At 27.5% G+C, this 18,527-nt stretch overlaps 1 protein-coding gene across 3 annotated transcripts in view; it reads right to left on the bottom strand.

The window, feature by feature from the left end:
- LOC107169163 (adenylate cyclase type 5-like) overlaps positions 1-18,527 on the bottom strand; it is a 207,955-nt gene that overhangs the window by 30,597 nt on the left and 158,831 nt on the right. For all 3 annotated transcript variants that reach the window (XM_089226365.1, XM_089226367.1, XM_089226366.1), the window contains one exon: positions 2,508-2,663. In XM_089226365.1, the coding sequence (XP_089082491.1) occupies positions 2,508-2,663 (156 nt within the window). The remainder of the gene's footprint in view (positions 1-2,507; positions 2,664-18,527) is intronic.

The following is an 18,527-nucleotide window of genomic DNA, read 5'->3' as shown; positions in this document are numbered from 1 at the left end:
ACAAATTTTTCGAAATATTCAATATAGTCAATTTGTAAATCTGATTTTTAGAAAAATGTATATGGTAAAAACACTTATTTAAGTCAAATGGCTGATTTTTTACAATTTTTTTAAATATCAATATTAAGTAAATTACGATCTAGTTTATTTTCAGTATTAAAAAATAAAAAATGTATTCTAAAAATGTAGGGCAAGTGACTATGGATTATATTTAAAAGAAATTTTTTTAAAATATTGATTAGAACAAAAGTTATTTCATTTGTCAGAATGTCAGATCTCTTTTGGACACCCTGTATTATAGATATTTATTACTTATTATTAGTATTTATTAAAATATTCAACTTTCCAGTGGACATTTTTTTTTTTTTTTTTTTGATAAAGGTAGACAAACGTATAAGGAATTTAGAATTAAATTTTCAAACCTTAGATTTATATATCTTATAAATTAAAAAGCTTTTCCGTGAAAAGAAATACAATTTAGGAATTTTAATAAGCAAAAACGGCGAATTAATACTAGAAGCTAATCAAAAAGCTAAAAGATGGAAAGAATATCTAGAAAAATTATACGAGCATAATTAAATCATGATATTTGAGGAAAAGAATAATATAAATGAGGAGGATAAAGGAGATTATATCATACATACAGAATTTGATCATGCGATTGACTTCCTTAAAAACAATAAAACGTGTTGATGAAATCCAAGCCGAGTTACTTAAATACACAGACGTAGTTGTTAGAATAGAATCGTACAAAATATGCAATGAAATATATTTAAAGGGAAAAACCATTAGTGATTTCGATAAGGGTGTTGTGGTAATGTTTCCAAAAAAAAAAGAACACAAAAATGTGAAGAGGAGAGAACATTAAACCTCATCACACATGCCTCCAAAATCATAACCAAAATCATCAAAAACAGAATAGATAAAATGATAGAAGAAAATCTGGGTAAAGATCAATTCGGATTTAGAAAAAACATAGGAATCAGGGAGGCAATCTTACACTAAGAGTACTAATTGAAAAACTGATCAGAAGAAACAATAAGATACATTTATAGCCGGTGTCGATTTGGATAAATCGTTTGATAATATAAAGTGGAGTATATTATTCAATACTCTAAAAACAATATTTGCAATTAAGTATTATGACAGAAGATGCATCTATAATTTATACAAAAACCAAACTTTATTAGTACGCATAGATGGAAAAGAAGAAATAGCAAAAATTTAAAAAGATGTACGACAGGGCTGTAACCTATCACCGATGCTATTTAATAAAAAAAAAAACACACACACATCATTGTAAAATCAATACATTCCTTGCTCCGCTTATAATCCAGAAACAGTTTCTCAAAAAATATTAAAATATTTGGGTACACGGTATACTGTCAACAATTACGATACACTTAAATTTATCAGCATATATTTTAGATATTACACGTCTGCAAACAAATTAAGAATAAAATATTGTTATATGACTAACTTGTTGAGTTGAAAATTTTATTTATTTACTCGGCTTTAGTGGAATATATATTACAACAAAAATATTATAACAACTGTGATATCATTCTATTATTATATGAATATTTTTTAACATAATTTTATATAGCATCATAATACATTTTCTCTTTAAAGTTATACATTAACCTTACGGATGAAACTGAAAAAAAAAAGGTTTTTCTCTTTTAGAACCTATTATATTATATTATTCTGTTGTTCGTAAAATTGATTGTAAATGTACTTTTTCCAGGATAATAAAAATGGTGTTTAAAATAAATCACATACATTACTTTTAGAAGAAATTTAATTTATTTGTTTTTGTGTATTTTTTTATAAAGTAATTTTTTTATACAGTTTTTAATAATTCTATTTATTTTGTAAATATTATGTAGGAGTACCTATCGTTATTATTTTCTTTTTGAAACGTAACGTAGGTTGTCAATAATAATAATTGCTTCAGGGATAATCGGTCGTGTCATCTTGCACATCATTATATTGTACACTCGATCGATTATGCATGACATCATAACAAAATATATTGTTGTGGACATAGTTTTTAATTTTAAAGGAAATTAAGAGGAGTAATTAATGTTATTGGTAATTTTAATTTTCATAAAACATCCACAGATCTAGTTATATATATACACTGTAGCAGCGTTTCTGATGTTCTCGAGGGCTTTCGGTGATAATTTATTCAATTACATGGGTATTTCCTTTCGTGCTTATACATATTGCATAACCACCGGGCAAAAGTTCAAAACACACATATATACACATAAAAGGGTACAAGACACACGTCACACACATTAGTGCTCATCAACGTATACTGGTGCGTGATAAGTTAATATAATAAAATATATATATTTATACAAAACTATTCTTGCATTTACCTTGTATCATTTAGCTATCATTGTGGATAGTTTGATTAATATGCTTTTCGAATATATTTTGTGGTATAGTACCTAATTTTGATGTATAGAAAAATTAATATTATAATTTATTAATTTTACCAGCAAAGGAGTTGGCGAGTCAGAAGCTGTGGAAAAATGTTGATAAACCGCCCAATTAGTGCGTCTTTGTGTTTGCGGTGATGATTCCATTTCCGTTATAGACTCTTCTGCTGTTTTGCGGTGCTGTCGAAGGCTCGCCCATTTTTTCGGCGTTCTCTACATAACACAAAATAAAAAAAAAGGTTATTATCATGAATTGTATAAGAGTGAACAGAGCTTTGGTTACGTGTAGGACTCATATTATATAACTATTGGAAATTATGTGATAGTAATCACGATAAGAATATTTAAAATCAAAAATCGTACCTAATAGTTATTTTCACCATTTAAAATTATTAAATAATCATCAACATTTATTTTTTGCAACTATAACATATAAACAGGGCAATTTTAAATATCAATTTAATACACAATACATGAATGTATATGAATTGTGTATTTCATATTATAATAATATCACCATTTGTAATGTAACTATATTATTATGTTGACGATCATAACTATTCAATTTTGATTAAAATTACAAAATATTATGACTTAAATACTTTAGAAAAATAATTTTATTGATGCATACTTAAACTTTTACTAACATTAATTTCAGTAAAATATTGCAAGATAATAATTATTTTGTAATTTTTAAAAGCACACTATATAATATTGCCGCATATTATACATTTTTACAGACAAATTAATTCTGTTCTTCAGCATTATTAATTATGAAAACAAGATGGTTGTAAAGGTAAAACCGTGGTAAATGTAAAATCCACTATCTTTCTAGTGTATTATGTAAGGGCCGAATGTTTGTATAATAATAACAGTAATCTTCTGGATATGCTCTTCTTCCGGGAATTTAATTCGATTTGATTTTAATCTTTAACTATTTGATAAGCATATCTCAGATTGGTACTATCTAACGACTAATGGCTACCGAAATGCTAGGATTTTGCCATTTAATAATGGTATATTTAACCTTAGCTACATATAACCTATGTATAAAACATATTCTATTTATATAATTTAAGTATTATTTGTGTCTCAAAATAATGTTCTTTATTTTAATTGAATAGTTTCTGAAAAAAAAATGACTGGGATTTTCTGATTTAACACGCAAATTATTCAATGCGCAAGTCTCATATCAAATAATAAAGGCTTGTCTATTATATTTTGGTGACTTTCATTAGTGCACAACATACGTATTATTGGCTTTGTTGTATGTTAAAAAATAACATCGTTTATAATATATCTATAATGGTAAGAATATAATAAAAAATAATAATATAATAATACATGTACAAATATTATATAGTATCAATCGTATCAGATCCGAAAACAAAAAGTTTTATGTGGTCCATCTCATATAGGTAGGTGTTGTAATGTAATTAAAACAATATGGCATTGTTTTACTTTTGATAAGATCTCTTTAAATTGGTATTTTGTTTTTTTTTTCACCCAAATACAATATATAATATATATATATATATGTATACGCACTTTGGGATTCAAGCTGATCCAATTTGGCATTGTCTCTAACGTCGAGATCTTTGAAATTAGATATAATGTTTGGTGAACCGTTTTTTCACCATTAAATCTTGATTTTAGTAACTCGACTAGTCTAACTATAATTAAATGATTGATATCAAGGACAAGCACATTTCACCTATATGTGTATAAATACACACACACACACACACACACACACACACACACACACACACACACACACACACACACACACACACACACACACACACATATATATATATAACTCGGGAATTTCTACGGTACATTAATAATATAATAATTTTGATAGAAAGTAACTAGTAATCCTACCTGTTAAATTACCATCAATGAATTATCATTTTGTTTATCTTTCTAATACCAAATCGCTTGGTACATTAAACAATAATTATTCTGCATCTAATTGTAATAATTTGATATATTTAATATTTATCGATATTTACCTTAATATTATAGTTGCCTGTAATAAGGACAACAATGATAATAGATACGGCAGTATTGTAGTAGGTACTGAAATGTACTTTTTTGCAAAATTGAACAAGTTGGTGAATTATTTTAACTTAATTAAGCAAAGTTTGAATAAAAATTCAATGAGATAAAATTTAATAATAATTAATAATTTATGAATAATTCAGTTCAGTTCTAAGTATATTAATTACAATTAAATTAACTTATTATAGTTACATTTTTGTAGACATTTTGCGATAAATGTGTCTGAATAGTATTCTCAGAGAACTCGTTAAATAAAATAATAAAAACAAAAACAGTAATAAATTGGGATATCAATTCATTTATTTTCAAGGTTAAGATATTCTATACAAAAATAAAACTCATTTATAAATTGTTACTAAATATTATAATTATCGAAATAAATTGAAATTGCTTATATTATATATTTTTAAAACAACTATGGTCCAGTCTTATATTCATGCTGATACAATATATTTGTTTTATCGTTTTATTTTAATACTATCTACATATAACATTAATTCGAGACACTTGAACGATCGCGTAAAAAAGTGCAAGCCTAATCATTAATTGACAAAAAATAAGTTTTACTAACAGTATTTTATTACGATATACCTTATACCTAATAAAGTAATAACTTATAATATTGTAGACTCATATACTATAAAAGATCATAATGAAATTATAATATCATGATAACGATTACGGTGAGATACTAATAATTATACTGGCGAGTTAAGTGTAATATGATAAATAAATTATAGTGTTCTGGGGTAAAAATGGTTAAAAAAAGTTTAAAACATTAGATCCCAAGGATACAATTAAAATTAAAAATGTTTATTAAATTATTTATTTTTTATAATATTATTAACCCATCTGTTCCGTTGATTTGAGTTTGAAAACCAAATTAAATAAATGGTTATAATAATAATAATAATAATAATAATAATAATAATATCATCATTTGGGGTTACTTACAGTTACTACTCTAATATTGCTATAATTTGCAGTATAATAGTTATATACACCCAGGGTTGGTTAAGATACTAAAAAAAAGTATCATACCTAATACATAATACATACATTTAGTGTATCAAGATACAAGATACATGTGTCAAAGATATTTTGGAACATGATACATTTATACTTCCAATCGAATTTTATTGATTATTAAAATTAAAACGTCTATACATAATGCACTATACTGTCAATACATTAATACTTATAAAGTCATAATTATATTAAATAACACAATAAGTCAATACCTATGTACACATTATAAATTTATGACTAGGGCTGGGACTTCGATGCACTTTGCATTGTTTTTCAAAGCTTACTGTGCAATGCTCGTCTAGTCACAAATTTATTTTATGTACATTTGAATGAGAATAAGAAAGTTTATTTTGCATTTTTTAGTTTTTAGGTCATTTTCTTAATTTTTTAGGGCATTTTAGAGTTTTTGGAGCATTTTTTGAGTTTTTGGAAACCAAGTGTATGAAACTTGAACGAAGTCCACGTCAATGAGATTAAGTCTATCCAACTATGTGTACAACTTTTTTTTTTAGATTCATACTAAAACTATGTATTTACAGTTAACACTTGTAATAGATTTTTATAATGTATTTTTTAAAACTTTTTATTGTAATTTACACTAAAATTATTAAAAATAAAAATTTTTGTAGATTTATTGCCCTTTTTTAGGGAATTTTTCGGGGTTTTTTAGGGCATTAAAATCCCAGCCCTATTTATGACTAATACATGAATACATCTCTATATAATATAAATACACCAAAATTAATTAATTACATAACAATTACATCTTTATTTGTACTTGAATAATATCGTTCATTTATGTGAATAATTGGTTATGGTCTTATGAACTTATGAGTTCTGAGTTATCTGTATAACTATAGATAAGTATACCGTATATAGGCTACGGACACACGGGCACCTTAATATAATTTAATGCTCTTTATATTATTTTACAAGGTTTAAAATTGTCTAGTACATTTTTTTTGTTATCGTTAATTTCAATTTAAATGTACCTGGACAATGTTTCATAAAAATACTATCCGTGAAGATCTAATATCAAAAATCGATATGTCTTGATACTATATTATATATTCAGTACAAATTTTTACAACAGCAGCATCTTGTATCTTTTGGCAAAAAAAGATACAAGATATAAGATACAATTGCATCTTTGATAATGCCCAACCCTCTATAAACTTTTAGATATTTGATGAATAAATAGGTAATAATATAACTAAGAAATTCGAGTGGGTATAATATTACCTATTGAAATGTGTTTGCTGTCTATGTAACGTTTATAATATTCACGTAAACATGACGTATCCTAATAATAATAGGTATGTACAGTCAATAAAGACGACTATATATATAGGATAGTGTGGTAGCATAATAATAATATTATCATAATACCTCTATACACACGAAATATTTTGAGTTTGGTTGACTGGTTAAACGACTATACTACTGAAGTCGCGTCGCCTGCAGTTGTGCGATGAAATCGATTAAAAACAAATAAAATATCACGTCGTGCTTTTGTTATCATCGTATATAATAATATTGTTGTGCAAAAACAGTCTCCAAATTCACTAAGATCATCATAGGGACTGCAGAACAATCAATAGGATACTTAAAATATCCCTCCAAAAAAACACCAGTTCCGTAGTGGAACAATAAAATTAAACAATATATCTCTAAAAATAAAGCACTGAAACATTTATAAAAACCAGATCTCTCGAGGACCACATCAAATTAAAAGAACCCAGAACTAAAACAAGATTCTTGGTAAAAAGCAACAAAACCATAACATGGCGAAACTTTACCTCCAAAATAGATGCTCAGACTGATCCCCATATAATATGGAACAAAATCCCCTCATTAAAGGGACGGAAAAAACACAACAATATATCTCTCTCCGACAATTCATCTTTAAACACCGATCCATCTTCAATTGCTCACCTCCTTAGACAATAATTCGAAAAAAACTCCAGCGATGAAACGTACAGCCACAACTTCTTAAGGAATAACGAAAACTTACCACTATCTCAACACTTTTTAATATCGCCCCAAAATATCCATCAGACTTACTTATAAATAGCCATATAACCCCGAAAAATGTGGGTACCGAAAAAATAAAGGTACATATAACAGTCTATCCAAAATAAATACAGAAATCCAAAACGCATACACCGAAAAAGTATGATCAGTCTTGATTTGATGAAAGCCTATGATACAACATGGAAACCACATATTTTAAACAGCCTCACTAAAATACTAAGCCAAAACCAGATGTTCAGTTTTATCGGTCTTTTATCGGTCTGTGGTCAAATTTCCTATAAGTATAGGACACTATTATCTTTACAGACTCCCTCAGTTTGACCAATAATATAAAAAACACATATAATTCTTCAGGCACCGGCCTATATATTCAAAATAAAATCTAAACCTTACAATTTCATAATAACTTCAAAATCAAACTCTTTTCCCTGGAAATTCTAACATAAAAGAAAACGAACTCGCTGATATTGCAACCAAAAATGCTATCACATCTTCACAATCATCGCCCACACAAATCATTTCCTCCAGTGACATACGAATGCTCATAACAAAGAAGGAATCAAAGGTGGACATCTTATTACACGAAATTAAACCATATAAAACATAACAGTGATAATTGAACATTTCCCTTTGAAATTCACAGAAAATTCGAAGTAAAAATAACCAGAGTTATTACACTAAGAATTAGACACACGAAAATCTCCCACAGTTTCCTAATGTTCAAAGAAGAACCCCCAATATACACAATCTGCGGTGTTCAAGTCACCATATACCATATATTCACGGAATTCCGAACCTACGACAGTACCCGAAGAAGCCACAACCTACACGAATCACCAACAGAAACTCTATGCAATCACCCTCAATCCATTACCAACATCATTCATTCATCACAGCTGCCAATCTTATATCCAAAATTTAATATGACGTACATATATATATATAATTTTTGTAATTTCTGTAATTTCTAATTTTCGCACTGTAAGTCCAATGGCCCATGTTGCCGAGGCTATTACTAATAATAAAAAAAAATAATAAATAATAAAAACAATATTGTTGTACGACACGACGTCAGCAGTACGCTGAAATTTAGTTTGCGACAGATCGTTTCGGTTTTTTATTTTGAGAGTTTAAGCAAGCAGACTAGCACTATGTGGAAAATTCAGCTGACGGTCGTGTTCTGTCGAGAAAACTGTAGCTATTTTAGCATCGTACAATAATAATAATTATAGGTACATCGTATATTATAAGGACAGGACAGCATGAGTTGGCGACGATTACACGACGTGCAATATTATGCGATTAATATTATATATTATTATTTATTATCATAATATTATGAAAAAGGTAGCGGCCCGTGAGCAGATTTCGAAATGAAATTTCGTGTCTTATAACGTATAATATGGTCGTGAAAGGTACCTATATATGTATATATTATTATAATACGCGTATAGCGTTTATTATATCCAATGTTTAATATAATTTAATTTCCTTTAAAAAAATTGTGCGTACAATATTATAGGTATCTATACCTATGGTGTAATATGTATAATATAATGTAAAAGTATTATGCCCTTCTCCGCGTTGTCAGACAGTCACTTTAGTGCGACAATAGTCGCAATAGTGCGTAGCGTGAGTGTTATAGCCTTATATATATAGTATTAATATGTATATTGCGTGTCGAGTAGAAGAAATTTGTGTTTTTAATATTTCACCTCCCGAGAATACCTTTCATGTCGAGTAAATAACCGCTGTATAGTATGGAATAGGCGTGGAATATACGTTTCTATGTGTATGTGTGTGTAACTATTATAAGACGTTTGGGTGGAAAAATAAAATAAAAATGTATTATACAACGATATTACACATTAATAGAGACGTCAGGGAGCTAGTTAAATCTAAATCTTACCGATTATTAAGGTAAATTTTATGATATACATTTTTGATGGAATATTTTTTTTTGGACAGAATTGCATTTTTGTATTACCGCAGTGGGTACCTACTCTAATTTCTGGTAAAAATATACAGTGACAAAATTTCCCAATAAATAAAACAAAATTGATGGAACAAAATCAATTGCAATGTATGAAAATAAAAATTAAATTAGTAAAGTTTACAAAATGTATACCTTATAATTAATAGAATTTAAATTCTAAATTTGCTAATAATTTTAATTTAGAAGAGTATCAATGCCTGCAATTAAATGTCATGATATATTGATATGTCACTGCATATAAATAATACTGAATAATATTCTGTCTTAAAATAGAAAATATAAAACAATCATATAAGTATAAAATTATAATTGATGACAATAATAATTTTTTTTTTAATTACAATTATACCAATGCATTTGTTTACTAATTTTTTTACCAATAAATTCTACTTCTTTATATTTTCACACATGTTACTATACAATTAGGTACACGTCTATTGTCGGGTACTCGGGTTGCGACAGCAACTGATGGAATTTCACCTATAATATGACCGTTGACAAATCAGGCGTTGTTGTCTTCTTCGTTTCACTAGTATTATAGTAGTTAAATTTGTGCTCACCCTACGCTCGTGTGCACGCGTATCACACGATTTTTGGAAAGAACGCGATTGAAAACTCTTTGTCTGTATTGCAAAAAGTCGTGTGTTATACTCAAAATAAACAATCTGTATCATTAATTATACTTGACACAATAAGAATATTAGATACAAGTTGACAGGTCATGAGATATTGATGAAAGGAACCACCCATTGTTGACACTTTCTGTTAGATTAATAATACTTTTAATTTATTTAATTAATTAAATTTAATTTAAGAGATCACAGCACCAACTACGCTTCAGACGTCTTGGAGGATTATCAGGTATTGTGGGAGTGGCCAAGTTTTTTATAATTTGATTTGGGTGATTATTTAGGTGGCAACAGAATATTTTGTAAAATATTTTTGCTTCGTAATTTATTGTTTTGAGTTTTAAGTCGGTGTGTAGTGTATGATTTGGCACGTAGGGTGGAGCATTCATCAGTTTTCTAAGTGCAATATTTTGAAAGGTTTGAATTTTTGAGATGTTTGTCTTTTTCACATTGCCCCAAAGTTGAAAGCCGTAGGTCCATAGTAGTTTTAATAACGTTTTGTACATAAGAAGCTTAGTTTTAGCGGATTTGTATTTATTATTACATAGTCAAGGTTTAAGCAAGCGGAGACGATGATTTAATACTAATCTTTTAGTTCTGATGTGATGAACCTAAATTAATCTTTGATCAAGAGTAAGGCCGAGGCATTTTATTTTTGGAGAGTAAGAATTTAGAAGGGCCGTATAGAGCTACACCAGGACAAAGAGTATGTTTGGGGGTAAAGGATGTGTGAACTGATTTATTCTGGTTAGCTTATACACTTGTATTTTTATTAAATTTATTACATTGTATTGCAATGAGAAGCAGATATAAACAGATAGACATAGACACACACAGACACTCACACTCACACATGAATATATTATATAAATAATATTGTCCACACGTTGGTCGGAGGAATAGGGTATATTTATCTCGCAACGGTGGGAAAATAATAATATCGCATAGTGTAGTGTGATAAGTGATTAGATAACACTGTTGTTCACGCTCACGGGTATTGATTATTAATTATTATTATATTATTCGAGTTTAAACTTTTATGTTTTACATTCTGTGTTCATTATTATTAAAATATATTCGAAGCAAAATGAACGAGTGTCTATCTCTATAGAATTATTGTGTCACCTAGCCGTACACGCATTTCCGGCTATCCCTACGAGGCCCTACAAGAGGCATTGTCGTCATCGTGTATATTTTGGTACTGTTCCAGTGCGTGGAGATGCGGCTGAACTTTGCCAAACCAACGCGAATTTTGCCAAAAACGTGATTATTTCTAGGTTTGGCTAACCATCGTTATGGGCTTATGGTTATTATTATTTTTTAGTTTGTTGATTTTATCGTCATGGAAAGCTTTAGAATTATTACTATCTAGTAAAACACGAAACACTATTAATCACAGTGTCGTGTAATCACTATATTGGATACTAATAATTATTGCTATTAATTATTAGGTTACGAATCATGTAGATTTTTTTCCAAATCATAAAATTCCGAGATACGTTAATATATATTTGTCTATTTTTAAACACTAGTGATGATTGCCAACAGTTGTTGCTCTTCGTGTATTAACCGTACTCCAGTTATTATATAATAGTAAAATTAATTATATTATTACTTATTACCTACTCAATAGTAATACATAGTTATTTACTAAGCACGCACATCACATTTCTTCATTTAATATTTGTTAAAATTCTAATTTTTGGTATTTTCCAGTACACAACTTAAAGGCCATAATTTAAAAAAATTAGATTATTGTACGCTAAGTGTTCTATGGTGATGAAAACTTTTTTTTCTCAAATGAAAACCACCTTGTTTTATGGAAATCGTTAAGCAGATCATTTTTATAAAATATTGATGTACACCAATCAAAATTTAAGCGAATGATTTATCCGGTTTATGAATTAAGACACTGTGGTTATATAGGTTTAGATAAATTGTAGGCTATGATTAAATATAATAACATAAAAATCACTTGTTCGAATTTCTATTAAGATGCATCAATTTATAAATAGGATTCTCATTACTAAAAAAAAAAAAACTATGGAGCGTAATACAGCAAAATAAAGCAGCATTTAAGCAGTCGTACTTGAAAGTTCTCAAATATAGAATTTGATAAATTCATCATTAAAGAACAAAAGGAATTGAGAATACCGAAAGAATCACTTTGTGTGAAGGTATAATAATAATAAAATAATATGTACTTGTATAAACATCAGATCTTAAGGTTAAACCGATTATTTTCTATTATTATGAATATAATAATACGTCATGCTCTCGAGATAATATCAGTGGTTAAAATCTACGAGGTGGATACAGGGTAGGTAAATAATTTTTGTAAAAAATATATATTTTTTCCTTGTAGTTGTTCGTCCTCAACGGTTGAACAGCTTCGATACGTTTGGTTAATAAAAGTAAAGAAAGAAATTTTTTGAAAACAGAAATAGAATTTGTAAAAAATACTATAGGTAAGTGTATTTTATGTGTATAATATATATAATATATAAATGATTTTGCTACAATATCGTTTGAGAATTCATGTGATCAAAATTCAAAATGCATATTATACGCTTAACTACGTAATATACACTGTGCTTAGCATAATATTATTATATCATACAATATAATACCTGGGTATACTCGGTATAATTATATATAACTACCTATCGCAGTTATAAAACCAGCCAGACATTTGAACTGTTTATAGCGTCCATGTATCGCTTCAACCATGTACACGCGTAAATAATTATTTTGTGGTATCTCATAATACTTTGGTACGAGCGTAGACATATTAGGTATATTATATTATATTATAATTTATGATAATATATAATATTTTATATAATATTATAAATTATGCCAAATATTGTATAAAATATTATAATTTATATTTGGGAAGACATCGAACACGATGCGTGCTGTTTTTAGTGTTAATTAATGTTTGTTTATTAAAGTGGTTATACCTATTATATTATTACATTTAATTATATACTGAGTGAGGGGTTCGACGGATACATGAGGCAAATTGTTATAACAATATTGGTTGAACCACTATACGCGCGTGCCCTTTTCGGGCCTGGCGTGTTGGCAGTGTGTACACCCTGAGCATATTGAAGCAACACTTAAGCTTATCTTCGGGTCAATGATACGCGTTCTTGGGTTTTTCGGCAATATTTACGTTCGACGAAAACTGTAAGCAACCCTTCTGGCAACTTGCAACCGAAAGTAGCGTAACAAACACCAGACTTAAAGTTTAATTCATATATCCAGTATTGTATACTTATACATATTGTACAGACGATAGCGTATGCGAGTCATTGATTATCGTTCAAAGAGCGTTCGACGAAATGAGACTACCTATACATTATATTATTATATACTTTTAAATTATATGGTATAAAAATATGTATGATATATTATGTAGGCATTCCAAAGGTTTGCGGAAAGTAACTCAGTATCGGAAAGTACGACTGTATACAAGAAGATTCAACAAACCTGTAGCTAACTTATATTTTTCCCTTTAATAATTAATTTTTTAAATTCTGATTTTTAGAATTTTCAAATGACATAAATATCATATTTTCAAACCATTAAAAATGAAGAGAGGTCCTGTGGTGATATAAACATTTTTAGATCTTCTATTTTTCAAATGGGTACTGTGAATTTTTAGTTGGATAATTTTTCTGAAAATATTAATGTAGGTAGGTATCTAATTTAAAATTCAAACGAGTAGTTTCTGAGTTATTAAAGTATGCTAGGGATAATATTTCTCAAAAATGGTTTTACAAAAATGTAAATTAGATGTAACATTAAATCTACTATTTATTATACTTGGGCCATTTTAGCAAATTAAAAATGTTGATGGATTAATATCAATTACTTGCTAAAATTTTTAAATCGCCATAGCTCTAAATCTTAACCACATCTTCCAAATCCATCAACATAGATCTTTTGTTCTTAATATAATAGTATTGCAAATTATATCACCCAAAACTACTCGTTTAAATTTTGATTTCAATACATCAAAATGATCAGATAAATGTTTCTCCAAATAATTTAAAGTAGACATACGAGGGGTTCTCGAAAATTAAACATCAGTTTGTAACTCCATGGGACACTCATCAAGCAGTACAAATATCTCAAGAATTTGAAAATATGGTCTTTAGGTCTTTAAAAACTCCACAATTCAAATTTAAGATAAGTGCATATTATTGAATAAAAAGGACGTAAGAACTCTCATCTGATCATCCTTCAAATAAAAATTAAGCCGTCATAACTTAATAAAATTGTTAATTGTACTTAATTTTAAAAACCTACATATTATATAGTGGCAAAATATACAAATACGAACGCGTTCTACGTGACAATGGAACCGCCGAGTAAAAATAATTACACATGACGTATTTACTGTAAAATACCTGTAATGTAATAATATTGATATATTATCGATAAGTTTTAGTCGATTCGCGTTATTGAAATTATATTTTTACCATATTATATACTACTTAGTATACTAATAATATTGTGTGCCGTGGACAGCTGTAGGATTATTTTTACTAAATACAAACTGACAATTTATTACAGCCAGTGGACCTTAATTACATATTGTTATAAACCACAAAAAATTAACAAGATTCGAGTTTATGACTCTAATAATGATTGTAATAACATGAGCTATATTATGGTATAATATATAATATAATAACTATATTATATAATAGATACGCGTTAAGCAGCATATGCGTTGAATAGTGTTATGGAATTAAAACTCGACGATTTAAATTAATAGCATGATATTTTATACACAATAATATTTTAATCACCAGTTTTCATTTTAATCTACAACAAAACCAAATGCTTTTTCTCGATTCTCATTTTATTTAATTAAACACGTCATACGATATTGTTAGAGTACAAAGTAAATATTATTTGCGCTTAATTTAAATAATTTATTAGATAATTTGAAATTCTATTTCAGAAAGTTAGTTAATTCTAGAGTTATTTGATTGCACATATCCTGTTATTTGATAACGTCTTAAAGTTCGCAAGATAAAAATGATTCCAATAAATATATGGCAATTCTAATCATAATAATATGAGGTACCCTGCCTGATACATTGGACATCAATTTAGATAAGGTTAAGGTTGAAACCGTTATTTTCTACTTTTGTCTAACACACGCATAGCATAGGAATTTAGCCATGTCCTTTGCCAGACGTACCGATTGATATAGTAAAGCCATAAGATTTCTAATAACAGATTTGAACCTATCTTCAAGTCTACTTAAGAACAACTTTATCGCATTTTCGAATTATTGATTTTAACTTCTAAAAAATTAAAAAACTGAAATATGGCTATTTCTTAATAATTACTCTTCTTAATTTTAACGTTTTTAGAAATTTTGGGGGGGATGAAATCAAAAATGTGGGAAAGTCGATGTCGAGTAGTCTTGACTCTTGATAAAAAATTCAAATGTGTTTTTAGAATTCTTATCGCTTTATTAGATCAACCAGCATGTTTGACAAAAAAACACTTCTAAAATCTTATATCATGTGTGTGTTAGATAAAGACAGAACATCACGGTACCGTATTCCCTTAATATAAGTTTATAATAGTTAATGCCATTAATCTAAGATTTATCATTAAAATATAACTTAATTGCCAATATTTATACATTCATAATTCATACAATTAATATCATATTACTATTATGTTTTATAATTATTCTTACTGCTTTAAAAGAAACAATACAATGTTAACAGTAGGTACTTCGTTCAATGTAAATCGAACAAGAGTTTACAATAAATAAAAGCAAAAATGAACATGAATAATGAATTTGTTTCAAGTTATTCTAATTTTATATTATCTTACCAATTTATAATATTTGTTTAAAGTTTTTCAATTATTGTAAATAATTATATTTGACGTTTTGATAAACGTTTTACGAGTAAATATTTTTTAGTGATTATCCTAGACAATTTGTCATTATTATATCTGTTATACTATCATATTGTAATTATTATTTCAATATTGTTATTGTTATACTATTATTATTATTATTATTATTACTTAAATTATCATATTCTAATCGTTAAAAATTTACCATTATAATATCATTAGATGTAGATAGCCACAGCTAGGAACATCTTATTTATTGTTTAAAAAAAAAAGTGATTATCCTACTTGGTTATAGGTAGGTATTAGTTTCCAGTTTAATGGTAGTTATTGGTTTGTTATTACTTTTTTAATTTTAAATTTCATAATCACTGTAAACTGCGATTACATAATCTAAATTGTCATAAAATTTAAATCCCATGTCCTTTTTCTTTAGATCCATATTTTTTCACAATGGCTATATCCCTTTCCCAAAATATGCATTATGCATGTACACATGAATTTAAATTACTTAACATTGTCGTGAAATATAATATTATTGGAAGTAATGTCTTGTAAATGATTAAGCACAATCTAGTATTATTGAAATATTTAAAAGCTAAATACAATAGAGCAGTCTAGTTTTAAGTAACAAGTTTTTTTTTTTATTCTTGAGGTGGTTTGGATAGTGATACAAATTAACGTTTTGTTAAACACTATTTGGCCATGAGACAAGGAATTTTTAAGTCTTATTTTATGTGTGTATTATGACTTGTATACAAAAATAATCACTTCAGATTTTATTTTCCACAATTAAAGTAAAATTATTAACCATAAATTATTAACTTTGAAATAAAACTTTGTTAATATTTGTTGAACGTAGGTATATAGGCAAACCCTTGTAAATTTGCAAATTACATTACACAATTCAGTCACCTAAATTATTCTCATATTTTGAAGCTATATTATTATAGCCGAAGCGTACTGCGCTATATAAAACACTATATACTATTCATTTTTATGATCATAACATTTCAGACAGTCAAGAATTATCGTTTGAACCAGTATACAATTATTGTAGGCACTGACGTTCATGAAATTCTGAACAATTTATAGACTATCACGTCAAAATAACTATGTTTAGGGAAAAGAATTCAATTTTGGAATATAATATTATACCGTATGAGGTTCACGTAAATATTAATAATAATAAAAAACAAGTAATACATTTCAGACAGGCAATACTTATAAAGCTTTTGAGAACTAAAATATAATTTTCTTTGCTCAAATGTAAATTCAGTTTTAAAACCTACTTAAGCTTTTTCCACAGTACCTATATCTTATAGACGATTTTACAAAAATGATGTGAATTTATGAAAAATAAAAGTTACCGAGAATTGGACCTTTAACTTGATACTTCATGCGATTATTGAATTTTAAAATGTGTAATGAGCAACAATTTTACGTTTACAGCTAGTTGATAACTTTTTGTCCGAGCTAGATTTCCTGATCTACTTAATAAAAAGATTTGTATCATCAATAATTTTGATAACTTGAATAAATCAAATATTAAGGTCATAATTTCTGTAAATACATATTTAATTAATATGTTAGATTTATGTACAAACTGCAATGCTATTACGCAAAAAAAAAAATTAATTAAAAATTTAATTGTTGAGATGTAAAATTATAATTTTCAAATAAATGAATTTTAAATGTACATAATATTGTATACATAGATAGAACATATTCCATCGACTTTAATATTATTTTATAATTGTTTCTTCCTTGATATAGGTATACGAAAATAATATTTTAACTAGCACGAGCGAGTTATGACCTATACTCAGTCGTGTTTCGAGTTTGTTATTAATTTGGACGTATATAATTCAGTTACACAAATTGAATTTAAAAACATACATTTTATGTTAGGTACTTCGTTAAAGTATTTTATTTGATAGAAACCAAACACGAAGTAGACAATATAAAGGTTAGTGCTTTATTAAAACAAAACAAATATATATAATATTATATATGTTTATATAAATTGGGTTATATATATTTAATAGGGACTCTTGTGAAAATTTAATATGAAAAATATTTTGGCTCCTTGATATTTTTCATAAACGAAATTTGTAATTTGTAGGAATACTTTTCTCAAGGGAAACGGCACTCTGCAGCTGAAAATGTATACAATAGATATTGTACTGCCGTCTTTCAGGAACATGTTAAGTATAAGCATTTTACGCTTAGGTTACATGTACAATTTTCTGGCCCTTCATATATTACGTGAGAATATAATCAGTACATACTCCGTCGTCACATTTAGTTTTAATTATTTTGGTATTGCATCTTAAATATTCATTAATTTTAAATCACATAATAACGTGTTTTCACACTATTCGTAAATTAAATTTATTATCGTTTTTCATCATAAATATTTTACTT

The sequence above is a fragment of the Diuraphis noxia genome, unplaced genomic scaffold (genome assembly GCF_037042655.1).
Source record: "Diuraphis noxia isolate RWA-SAM2 unplaced genomic scaffold, SU_Dnox_SAM2 contig0004, whole genome shotgun sequence".
NCBI classification, from domain to species: domain Eukaryota; kingdom Metazoa; phylum Arthropoda; class Insecta; order Hemiptera; family Aphididae; genus Diuraphis; species Diuraphis noxia.
This window is presented reverse-complemented; position numbering and strand designations above follow the sequence as displayed.